Below are 13649 nucleotides of genomic sequence, written 5' to 3'. Positions count from 1 at the left end.
CTGTCTGCCAAGCCTGTCAAAGTTTCTATGATGTTACACCCTCCCCCTTTCCTATTACCTGACTGTGATACCTTACTGATCATTCCAACTCTGTCTCCATAAACACTTCTGTCTCCAGATAACTTGATTTGTCTACCATATCACCTCTGCTGACTGTCTACATTTCTTTGTCTCTCTTTGTTGTCTTTAATATTTTCATATACAATATTTTGAGGGAGGGAGAAAGGAACTAACATTGATTGATGCTTATTACATGCCAGACATTTTACATATGCTATTCCACTTAATCACCCCTAACATATATAAGTATCATCATCTATATTTTATTAATAAGGAAAGTCAGCTCTTAGGTAAAGTTCCTTACCCAAGATCCTACCAATTGTAAATAAAGGAAGATAAATGCAGATAAAAATGATTTCAAAGTTTATGTTTTCTGCAGTTTGCCAGGACTTATGTGAACACTTAGAGCGGTGAGTGACAATATTCTAAATCGGTTATGTACACAATATTTTCAAATATTTTGTCTTCCCTAAATTACAGGCTATCATTTCTTGTCACAAGTCTAAGGGCTAGTTACTAAAATCTGTTTATATTTAATTGGCATTGATTTTAGCCTCATCTATTGCTGAACCTCAATGAGCAAGTAATAGGATCAAAGTAAAGGCCAATTAGAAGTAAAAAAATGTACAAAAATAAAAATTTGCGATAAGCTAATATGCTATGTATAAAAAGGGCTGACATGCTATAAAGAGACAAGTTTCTGGTTCCACTTAAAGAACACTTCTGTTTTCTTACCTGTAAAATAAGACAAATAATAGTATTTATATTATAATATTGTTGTGCAAATTAAATGAGATACTAAGAGTAAAGCACTTTGTCTACTTGTTAGAATGTACAAAGTGCTCAATAAATGGTAGATGTGTGGCAAGGGTGATGATTTTGGTAATGATGTCTAGATTTCATTATGCAGCATGGTGTGAATTTCCATGTATGAGATAGGATAAACCCTGAAATACAAAATAATAAAAACATGAGCCAGAGAAGTTAACTTACCTGCCTGAGGAATGAAACAGCCAAAAGCAGAGTGAGATCTGAAATTCTAACCTGTCTCATAGGTTAATCTGCCAGATAGACTCTGTATGTGTGTATGCCTGTTGATATTTACATGAAATACTGATTTAGAAGCATAAATGCAGAGATTTACATTATCCTGTTACATTTTATATTATTACTTTGGGCTCATCATTTCATTTACCAAGTGCTTTTTAAAATCTGAATGGTTATTTTATGTATGAGCAATCGCTCCCCCCTGCCAGATTTGTGTCATAGGCAAATATGGTAAACATATTTCAGTTGTTTTATCTAAGTTTTATCTTTTTTTTAAAAAAGTCAAATATGATAGAAATGTACAGAGGCCTTTGGTACAGTGCTAGGACCAGCACATCAATCTAGGCCAGCCAATTCCCTTGTCAAATGTTCTGATACATGCGTCAGTCATCTGCAAATCTACCAAGTGTTCCAGAGCCCATTTGTGTTTTCTAGAAGGATATAAAGAACGGCATGGTTGAGTTCTTTCTGATATCCAAATTATCTTTCCATGAGCTACAAATCTGCTTAAAAATATGATATGAAATTAGTGATATTGTCTTAATATATATTTTCATTTAAAAGTATGTCTTGGTTTTCTTTAGGTACCAGCAAAATATTCCATTAAGCGAAGTGATTGATAATTATGGTATGGCTGTATAATGGGAGGCAAATTCTCTCTCTCTCTCTCTCACACACACACACACACACAATTGCATTAATGTAATATAATCTGAAAATTTTTAGGATAAAATACAATGTGAAAATAGCAGGTTACAAAACTAGATAGACTATTATACTATTTAAAAAACAATATACTTCAAAAAAAGAAAAACACCAAAATGCAAAGTTTATGAATGATTTTTATTTTCCTCTTTTATGTTTTCTGTACTTTACAACATTTTTAACTTGAACACGTATTAGAAATAGAATTTAGTAAATCCATCTGGAATATTTAACAGTATGGGTCAGAGAAGGCCTCACGGAGAGGTGGCATCTAAGAAAAGCAGGTAAGCAAGTGAAGCATATGACTGCAGGCTATCAGATAAAGAGAGGTTCAGGCAGAGGGAATGGGAGGGCCCTAAGTAGAGGGTGCACCTTGTACATCATGTGAACAGAAGATGAGAGGGCTCATAGGAGTGTTCCAGGAAGAAAATATTAGGAGGTAAGGTTATGGATGCAGGGCATGCATGGATGCATGCCAAATATCACAGGGCCTTCAAGACCATTGTAAGCATTTTGTCTCTTTTTACTTTGAGATGGCAAGTTATTGGAATTTGACCTGGTCTGACTGAGAAGATTGCTCTGGTTAATATATTGAGAAGACATTGTAAAGAGGCCAAGGTAGAAGCTAGGGCACAAGTTAGGAGGCTATTGCATTATTCCGAGCAGGAGATGAGTGTGGCTTAGTGGTGTGGATGGTGGGAAATGAATGGACATATATATATATATTTTGGAGTTACTGGTATCTAGATAGGCTAATGATTTTGGATTCAAGCTGTGAGAGAAGAAGAGGAGCTGAATATGATGACCTCAACTTTTTCAGCATGAGCTTCTGGAAGGATTGATTGACATGAAGAAGAATTGTTGTGATTGACTGAAGAAGAAAGACTTTACAGGATAATTTTTTGCTGGGGTGGGAAGATCAAGGATTAAATTTTGGACATGTAAATATTTTGAATGTTTGCTAATCATACAGGTAGAAATGTTTTATAAGCAGTTGGAAGTATAAGCCTGTACCCTACATGGTCTGGACTGGAGATATAAATTTTGGAAGGTGTCAGCTTTTAGTGTCCCATGAGGATCAACTGGGTAATATATACAAGAACTTAAAACATTCCTAGAAGGACCACCACCACAAATAGCTGAACAGGTTGTGCACTGCAGACCTCTGAGGGGGTATCATCTAGGTAGAATATACTCTGAAGGATGCTCATGGATGCTGTTGGTAGCCTTGCTGATTCATCTTGAATGCTTATAAATGTACCTGTCATTATTACTGTTGTTGATTGCGAACAACAGACACATCTTAATTTATTCTTTAATTCTGCCGGTAAGGTTTTCCAGTTTGTTCAGACCCCTTATTTATATGTTCAGAAATGTATTTGACATTGATTAAAACTAATTCTGTTCCACAGTAGGTGGAATTCCTGTATTCCGTTCTGTGCTAACAGCTATAAACAGTGATAATTGATGCTTTCTAATTACTTGATTTGGAAGAAATGCTTGAGAGTATCAAATATGAAATATTTAATATAAAATATAAAAATATTTAAATGTATCAATATGACATACTATCGAGTATGAAATAGGTTTTCAGGAAAAATTTAACTTTTCTTTATAATTTGAGTCATTTTTTATTATTGATATTGATTTATTATTGATTTGGGCCCTGTTACTAGTATTCTAAGTTCTTTTCTATTAATTATAGTAGCCTAAAGAAATTCGGAGGTGTGCTAGGAGTATAGAATTTACAGAACAGCAACTAGATACTGTATCAGATCTTTCCATTCAATGGGAAATAAAATTCCTTTAGTCTGTTAATGTCTGTTTTATTTTGGCGTATGTATCCCATTACTTCTAACTATCAGTAACTTATGACCACATAAGGCTATAAATGTAAGTGATGATCAACAATCTTAAATTCTAACTAGATTCTCATCAAATTTCCTTTTGAGTGTGAAATTTGTGTAGATCCGGCTGTTCTACCTGATATGTAGAAGCGAATCTAAACTGAGCATGCTAATGGGGTAGCCACTTGGCCCTATGTACAACTGAATAGGTTTTTAAAAAGGCACTCCTATAGGTTTTCCCAACCCACCCTGTCCAGCTTCTATTTGCACATGAGATTTTTGCCATTATGATTTCTCCTCTAGATTTATTTGCGTTTACAGAGGCTTTAGGAAAAATGAAAATTTGCTCAATAGTCTCGGTACTTCAAACCTTTGCACAATTCTGTGTGCCAAATAACTGGTCCATCCATTAGCCATGTGTCTATAATCCTATCTGAGGTGGTACCGGGAGGGAGATCCTGTGTGCTCTGGCAATTACAGATCACCAGTGGGGAGGTGAATCCCTGAGAAGGTGGGTGGATACAGGTGTTTCAGACTAAACTTGATGTATTTTACACTTCTGTTCAAAATTAATCTTGATTATATGAGGACGTATGCTACTCTAAATCCTTGGACTGTAGATTGCTTGACTGAATAACGTGATGGTGCATGTAGAAAAAACAAGTGTAATGATGTTGACATTACCTATTTTTTTCAATCCAGGGATTACCTAAAATACTTTGAACTGCTAACTCCGGACTTAATTTATTGCTAGATGAAAAATTCCATGTATATATATTTTTTAAATTTAACTTTATCTTCCTAGTTAGTGAAAATACTTGCCTATCGTTTTTTGAAGAGCATATGTATAAAATTTAAGGCTTTCATCCAATAGTTAACTTTCAAATCATAGGCAAGACAGGGAGATTGAGCTGAGATTGGAAGAAAACTGTGAAGTCATTTATGTAACAGAAGTGTGGGGATGAACAAACACAGGACAGTGAGAGCTGTAAGACAAAAACAGCAGAGAATTAACATCTGATTAAAAAGGGGGCAATTCCACATTAGAGTAATATCATTAAATAATGATACTAACATACCATTTGCTGGAAGCATATTGTGACTTTACTATCATATGGGCAGTTTATAATAGTTTAAATTTGAAAAAAAAAAAAAGCTATGTGTTTTTTAGGACTGCTGGGGGAAAAAATGCAACCTGCTGGAAATATATTCACAAACAAAGAGTGCACACTGGGAAATAAGAGACTGCTAGATTTTTACACCATTTAATCCTGTGAGTTTGGTTACCAAGCATCTGATCAAATGTTATGGTTAAAGTATTGTCTCAAAATACGACTATGATGTTTGGAATTATATGCCAGACCATTATTTCTTAGACATACTTTGTCATCTGGAAACTTCATCATCAGAATCCCTGGGATTGCTTTTTTAAAATATGGATTCCTGTACCTCACTCGCCCCAGACTATAAAATCAGCACTTTGCATAGGTTCTCAAATCTCAACACTAACTTTTGGGAACCATAACCTGAAATTCTCTTCCACCCTGCAGATCAAACCACATAATTTCAGTTTTTAAAAATTTGACCAACTCCATAACACCTGCACAGAGTAAACTGTAACCTGTTTAGAAGATTTTCAAGACATTTTGTAAGCTTACCCTCCAGATGCTGTCCCGATGCAAATAGCTCAAAGGACTATAAAGTATTCGTTATGGCCCCAAAGAGTTGTGTGCATCCATGCCTCTGTGTCATTGCTCAGGTTAATCATTGAGCCTGAACTTCCTTCCTCTTATCTTCTGACAAACTAGACATTCAAGCCCAATTGAAATGCCTGCCCCTCCATGGAGCCTCTTTCAAATCCATCCTCTCCACTTTATGCATACCTATATTTTAGCAAATATGATGATCATAATTATTTGCCTATTCTTCTACTTATTTTCTGGTCCTTGAAAGCTCCTTGAGGGCAGGGCATTTACTTATTCATGTTTTTATCATCCATTCAAGAATAGGGACTGATTTAGTGTAGACTTCCAATAAATGTTCCACTTCTCCCTTCTGAATTATAGGGTCATGAAAAAGATACTATTATCTCACTCTTTCCCCAGTAAAGGAAGTTTTAAGAGGTCAAGACTGCCAGTTTTTAAAAGGACTAAAAGAAGAATCCAGGGATATAACTGCATTGCCTTTAGCTAGAAGCAGTTTGAGGATATAATCTTTTATGGTTGCCAGTGACTTCATATTTTGTAACTACTGTCTTGGCATATTACTTGCAGAAAGCAGTCCAGAGGTAAATGTTAAATCCCATCTCTTCTGTCAGGTAATCCCACAAACGAGCAAAACTTCTAGCATGAATTTACAAAGTGGCTCAGGGACTCTAGTTCCTAAAAAAAAAAAAAAAAAGAAAGAAAGAAAGAAAAAGCAAAAGCTATGTTTTTAATAACTTCTGCTGGACAAGCATAAAAGATGAATTTAGTCATATTTGCTAACTTCTGTGATGAATAATGAGTTGTCAAAGTAGAGGTGATTGTGAATTAAATTAATGCTGATGTGCAGTAATCAGCACTTACTTTAAAAGATTAAAATGGTTGCTAAAGTGAACAGAAATATTTGTTTAAAATTGTGTTTTATTTTATATTTCACCTCTTGGAGTCAGAGTGACAAGAGGTAGGAGTATTGATTTAAATAACTATGCTATCACTAAGCTGAATGGAAATGTCAGATTCTTATTTTTTAAGTGGCACATTTTCTCACATAGTTTTAAAAGAATTATTGTAATAAGCAATGGAAGAGAATCCTGTAGCAGATTGAGACTTGGAAATAGGCAGATTTAGACAACACTGGCAAAGTCTCCGTGCCCCAAAACATTTTTTTCCATTTACATAGACTAGTATCTATCTCTTCTTTCTGCTTCCTCATTTTAGAAACATACTACTAGAGAAGTTATTTATAAAATTAATTCACAGTAGAAGAGTTGTGAATATATGGTCTTTTTTCCTCTTGAAATCAGCCCTCCTGAGACACTGAATGCCTGAGAATCTGAGAATAGAAAATAGGAAGTTCTCAGTAAGATAATGGGCCATCATTAAAGTTTTTTTTCTTTCTGTAGAGGACACACAGGGGATCCTTCATGGGCCATACTTACCCTCTCCACTGGAATGCTCCAGGCTGATCTCATTTTAGATGTCATATAGATAAATCATTGTATAAGGAATGGAGTGGACTTCCAAGCCACCAGGCATTACATTGGAAATGGTCCAACTCAACCTGGCTGCATCCAACTCTTCTTGCCTGAGTAAGAGGACTGTTAAAAATTTAGATTTGTTGGCTTCTTTCCTTAAACCCCATAGAAGGTGAACATTAGATACAGAGTAACCAAAATCCTTTCCCTTTAAAATAATGCTAAATTAATTCTAAACTCTATTAGAGAAGTCACCATGTCTGTTTCGATACTTAACATAGTTCCTAATACACAGATGCAGAAGGAACTGAAAAAATACTTTTGGATAAATAGATGGGAAGAAGGTAGGGGAGAAAAAATTGTAGTTGTTTTTTGTTCTGTTTCATTTTTCCTATTCTAGATAGGTAGTTAATAAGGAAACCCCTCACCTACCTTCTCATTTTTTGACACTTGTGTGCAGCAGAAATGTTGAAAACAAAAACCTAAAAGCATATTTTAAAGCATATTAAACTGCACTACCCAGTTGCCTGCAAGAATCAAATTAAGGTTGCAGACGTGAAAGTATGGCAAGTACGTTAATTCAGAAATACCTCCAGATTTTGCAGATATGTTGACACTTACTGAATTGCAACAACTCAGTGAAAATAGTGTTTTCCCAAGGGCCACATATGGCACGATTTTGAAGACTAAAGCTGAACTGAATGTGTCGGCAGATTCCAAAGAGTCAAAGACAGTCAAATGAAGGGCAGGCCAGAATGAGCAACAATTTGTGGAGCACTCTGAGGTCATGGTTCCTCCCATGTGTGTAGTAACAGAATTCTGAAATGTGTGAGCCAAGTGATCCTCCTCCTCTTGGTTTCCAAAAGGGTTGAAGGGAATACAAGACTGAGTAAAATCCCAGAAGAGGGGCGGTTGTTGTTAGCTTCCTTATTTTGTAGCAGTAATAGATATTTTTGTTTAAATCTGAATAAAAAATGGACACTAACAAACAAAATTTCCTAACAACATGTACATAGTGAAGGTTAAATTATTTAAACTTTGTGTGTGTGTGGGTACTAGATCATTTGTTTCCAACTAGGTGGCTCTTGTCATGATACTTTGTCAAGAACCATAAACCAAATTTCTAGTAATATTCCTTTTTATACTGGATCTAGGCATAGGTCTTGGGGTGCTAAATCAAAACTGAAAGAATAAGAAGGTAGAAAATATATAATCTAATAAAAATGGAACACTGAGTATATTAAAATGTCCACTATTACTTAGCTTCCCCCCCCCACACCCCCCTAGCTACCGAGAGTGCTCTGGTCACAGTGAATACAGCTAAATATTTCACTAGCCTCCAACACAATTAAAGAAGTCATAGATTAAATAGTAGATCATCTTCTGCTTCAGGTCTCTTTAATTAACAGACCACTTAATGGGTTGATTTAAAAGATTTTAACACATCTAAAGAAATATATTAACCTTAGCTACTTTCTCATAAAAAGTTTGTACTCAGAGTTTTCTCTGCTTCCCATTTTGTCTCACAGCCCTTTCTAATTTCCGCTGGTATAAATCAAATTAGATTTATTAGCATAGTACAAAAGAGCTCCAGTAGGTTTTTAATAATAATTATCATTATCACTGATTAAAGTTATATTGTTCAGGCCAGATGGAGTCCTTTCCCTGTCAGCTAGAATGAGCTTGCATTATGTAGTTATAATGTGTTTGGATCTAAATAAACAGATGGCAGAGTGACAGGATATTATATGCTGGTGATGTCAGCTACAGTGCTTCACAAACAGAATTGCCTTTAATAAACTCTTTTGTGGCAAGGATCCTGATACTTTCAAGAAGGTGACTGGAACTGAGCCTAAGTGTTATATTAACTTGGAAATAATACTGTTCACTTGCAGAAGGAAGGGTAGACCATTTGGATGGTCTGAGGTTCAGCGTGAGAAAGTGTGTCTGCTGAATCTGCTCCTTAACTGTGAGACCATTTAACATAACAAGTTCACTCAGGCAGTCTCTTAAGGAGAGAGAGAAAAACAAAACAAGACAACAGCAACAACAAAAAAACTGCCCAAGTTGTAAGATCTTTCAGGTTGAAGAGTTGTAACCTATGAGTCAAAGAAAGAAGGAAACATTTGATATAACTCTAATTCATAATTTTTACAATATAGTTTATTACATTAGAATACACATCTTATATAGGCATATACCCATTCACAATTAATATTAGAAAATTAAGAGAAGGTTTAATAAGAGTTATGTTATAGAAAAGCTTTAGTCTTTAATAGATTTTCAGGTGTACTTTTTTATTCTAAAAATAAGCACTTCTATACCTTTATACCCACAAATACTTAGAGCGAACCTATGAAATTCAGAAGCAACCTTCAAAGAAAGTCATTATATATGATTTCTCCTAGCTAATATTCTTTTGCTGAGTCCTTAGGAGAATTTCTCTGTGGGACAACTATTTGCTGAGCCAAATACCTAGAGTAGCAAAGTCCTTAAGAGGAAGATACTGCTATAGGAGATAAAAGTTTGTATTTGAAAATGAAGGTGGTATCGGGCGCCTGGGTGGCTCAGTTCGTTAAGCGACTGCCTTCGGCTCAGGTCATGATCCTGGAGTCCCTGAATCGAGTCCCGCATCGGGCTCCCTGCTCGGCAGGGAGCCTGCTTCTCCCTCTGACCCTCCCCCCTCTCATGTGCTCTCTCTCATTCTCGATCAAATAAATAAATAAAATCTTTAAAAAAAAAAAAGAAAAAGAAAAAGAAAATGAAGGTGGTATCAACAAAATTTTTTAAAGAGGGTATCAAATAACTGAAATTAAACTTTCTAAGAAGTTTATGTTTTAAATGCTTGAAACTTTTTAAAAACATTTATTTATTTGAGAGAGAGAGCACAAGTGCGGGGGGTTGGGGGGTCAGAGGGAGAGAGAGAATCTCAAGCAGACTCCCTGCTGAGTGCAGAGCCTGACTCTGGGCTCTATGTGGGGCTCTGGGCTTCAATCTTACAACCCTGAGATCATGACCTGAGCCAAATCAAGAGTTGGATGCTTAACACACTGGGCCACCCAGGTGCCCCTAAATGCTTGAAACTTCTTATAAAATGATGAGAAGATTTTGAGTATCAGGAGATTGTATTTCAGCTTCATATGCATTTGACATTCAACTCAAGTGGGCAATTTTATGAGCTATGTTTCAACTATAGTATAACATAAAAATCCCCATAAAGGAGCAAGAATATTTTCATTGAAGAGTTGCTTCTAGGCAAAGAGTGAAAGATTATAATGTATATGTGCTTTTTCCTATTCTACAGGTGGACGTTGTCATAAGTCCTGTACTGGCCGATGCTGGGGACCCACAGAAAATCATTGCCAGACCTGTAAGTGTTCAACACTGAGAAGGCATGGGCTTGAAATGGTCAAGAAATTTTAACAATTGATGCTTTTCACACTTCTGGGTCATCAGAAACATGAAAATGAGCTTTTGCTGCTTTGTGGTGGATTTGCTTCTATTCAAGTAAACTGCCTAATTTCATAGCTTTCAAGTGAAACATAATATATAATTGTTTCTTACATTTCTTTGTGGTTTCCAGGTTAATGCTATCAACAACACAGATGTGCTGATATTAACCATGTTTTAAGAGTCTGTATAACAGAGAAAGTAGGAAATCCAAATGTGTACAAAATAGTAACTCCATTTGAGCTTAACCGAATATCTCAGTACTTTTCCCCAGTAGTTATAACACCATTCATTTATTAGAAAAAGAAAAAGAGAGAGAAAAAACAGAGCACTGTGTCTCCACTCTATTCTAGGCACAGAGATATTAACTATATGAATTATGGATATAGATTAACTATTAAATAACAGTGTATCTTGCCCTTGCCTATATTGTTCCTTGCATTAGTCATTAAAGTAAATATAAGTTATCATCATTGCTAAAACATTTAAAAACAAAGTATATTGAATACAAAGACAAGTATCTATTTTTTCAGCATTCTTAAAGGCATACTTAAATCAGCACTGAATTTTTACTAATCTTAAGGATAAATGGTTTCTTTAAAAAGGAAAAACAAAATGCTCTATATAAGTGGTAAAGATTTTTCTTCCTGCTGCAATAACAACAGCTGGAATAATATATGGAAACCAGTGTGGTGGCAATTTGAAATTTATTCCTTTATTAGCATAGAAAATACAGAGAATGTTATCAAAAGTATGAATATACAAATATTAGATATTATGGAAATTTATTATACTGTTGGATGAAAGTCCAGATATTTCTAATTTGTCTCATTTCATATTTGTTAGGTTCTGTTTCAATAAGGAAATACAAAAGTAATTACTTTACTGTAAGCCACCAAAGAAACAGGTATAGGAAAAAATATTCTCTTTGGTAAATGATTTCTTTCTTTTTTAAAAAAAAATAATTCATGGACATTTTCGTGTTCAACATTCATAAAATATAAAAGAACATAAAGTAAAAATGTCTTCCCACTTTTGTTCTGCCTCTGTCCTTCAGCCACCCCTAGGCAACAAAATGTTACTGGCCACTTTTGTGTATTCTTCCAGAGACTATTTATGCACACAGTAAGAAACACGTGTATGTTCCAGCCCATTTTTCACTCAAATGCTAGCATGCTTTACACGCTATAATGAACCTTGATTTTTTTTTATTCCATGCATATATGCATGAATTCACTTGTAGTGTTAATTCCTGGAAGTGGTAATTACAAGGTCAAGGACATGTGTTTATGCAGTTTGATAGAGATCACTAACATGGAAATCTTGTTCTCTGTAAAGTTTGTAAAAGTTTTCTCTGCAAGAAGCAATGTGTGTGAATGCCTGTTTCCCTATTCCCTGGGTAAAACAGTATATTATCAAACTTTCCGGTCTTTGTCAAAAAGTTAGATGAAACATAGTATCTCAGTGTAGACTTAAGTTAACTTATTTGACAGAAATACTGTTTTATGGCAGCTAAGTTTTGGCAAGAATTTTAAGCAGGATTGTAAAGATTAGATTAATATGTGAAATAAATTCACTACAATATTTGTAGACAATGTTTTAATAGCAAAGTAGTTGAAATCGAGTTGCACATGATGCTGAAATAACATTGATGTGGCCATTTGCACAGAGTCAAGATTTCTAAAATAAAGAAGAATGGTTGTAATACTCTGTGATGAAGTGGTAAGTAACCATGGAAATTGTGGAAGTGTGTAGAGGTCCTCAGGTCCTCTCACGGCAAAAAACTTCCGAGTTGTCAAATTTAAAAATGAATTTTTACTCATTCACTTACTTCTTTTACCAAGGGATCAATGACACTTCCCAGGTTGGCTGCTGGTTGTGGCTGGGCCCCCCTGGTGGGTCCCCCCACCCACCCCTGGTCTTCTGGAGGGAGAGGGGACTCTCAGGCTAGCCAACCTCACCTTGCATTCTTGAGGCCCACAAGTTAAATCTGGGGAATGCCTAAGCCTACCTGGGCTGCTTTCGGTTGCTAGCTTCCATTTAGGGAATGCTAGTTTGGATTCCTTTCTTCTGTTGGGTAGGGAGACATAAGATGCCTACTACTGTGTTGTTCCTCCAGTTCAGGGTCCCAAACCAGTCTGCCTTTGTCTCAACACCTTTCAGAGTTCTCCTTTGCATTATTGCCTTTTGCATTATTTCCACGGTATAGCTGTTCTTAGTAAGGAAGGGCAGGGAAAAGGAGGCGTATGCCATTTTTTCTGGATCAGAAGTCCCACGTAGTACTTTTAATAATACTCTTAGTGAATGAAATCAAATAAAACTATCTTAGTCAATATTTGTTGCATTTTATATGTATTTTTGTAGAATAGAAAAATATAGTACAAATTGTTCTTTTGTAGTAGTAGTAGTAATATTTTAGTGCTGAATGATCATTCTTTAATTGATAGAGAGCCAAAGTTTTGGAAATCACTCTATCAAAAGAATGAGAAAACAGCACACATGAGTGTTCTCTAACTTTGAAATTTAAATATGCCTTCAATTCATACGGCACTCAAAATTCTGAAACTTTTAATTAATTTTAAGAGATTTGGCTATGTTAGTAAAAAGTATACAAAGGTTAGTAAAAAAAAATCATAATTTTCACCATCTCTTATTCTTATAGTAGACAACTTTTAGGATAATTGCCAAGCAGACACCTTTCTTCCTCTGAGAACTAGCCCCTTCTAGAGGGGTAAGTCACTGAGGCCATGTTTGTTTTGTGATGCTCTAACCTTAGTCACAGGGCAGTGTTTCTAAACCAGAGGTGACTCTGCCCCCAGGGGACATTTGATAATATCTGAATATTTTTGGTGTTAAAACACTGAGTAGGGGTTGGGGGAGCATCTATTGGCATCTGGTAGGTAGAGGCCAGGGATGCTGCCAAACATCCTACAGTGCACAGGAGAACCTCACTCCACCTCCACCCAAACAAAGAATAATTATTCATCATGAAATTTTAAAAGTGCTGAAGGTTGAGAATGAGAAATCTTGTAATAAGAGTAAATATTGGCCAATGCTGGGCCAATGAGATTCTCTCCCCAGAGAATTTGGACTTGGGATCCAGAAATTCTGGTTATATACTACCTTAGAAATTTGAACTTGAGGAGATATTAAACCTAGTGGACTTTTCCATTTTGAACCTGGTAAATAAATCAGTCATACAGAGGCAGACAAAAAACAGAGAAAGAGAGTAACAGTTCTTACCTACTGATTCTCTGGCCTTCATGAGATGCAACTGCACTTTTATCCTTAGGCGCCTTAAGAAACACAAGGTTCTTCTAGTACATTTAAATTACTTTTTTTACTTGCCACCAAGTGGGAAT

At 35.6% G+C, this 13649-nt stretch overlaps 1 protein-coding gene across 1 annotated transcript in view; it reads left to right on the top strand.

The window, feature by feature from the left end:
- The window catches only part of LOC123838506 (receptor tyrosine-protein kinase erbB-4), a 950771-nt gene that overhangs the window by 754461 nt on the left and 182661 nt on the right, over positions 1–13649 (top strand). The window contains exon 5 of the mRNA XM_064585840.1: positions 10142–10207. Coding sequence (XP_064441910.1) covers positions 10142–10207 — 66 coding nt within the window. The remainder of the gene's footprint in view (positions 1–10141; positions 10208–13649) is intronic.

The sequence above is a fragment of the Mirounga angustirostris genome, unplaced genomic scaffold (genome assembly GCF_029215605.1).
Source record: "Mirounga angustirostris isolate CCGP_5_RB_7025 unplaced genomic scaffold, mMirAng1.0.hap1 SCAF_3, whole genome shotgun sequence".
Lineage (NCBI taxonomy): Eukaryota > Metazoa > Chordata > Mammalia > Carnivora > Phocidae > Mirounga > Mirounga angustirostris.
Note: the sequence above shows the minus strand (reverse complement) of the source record. Positions and strands in the feature narration are given on the sequence as shown.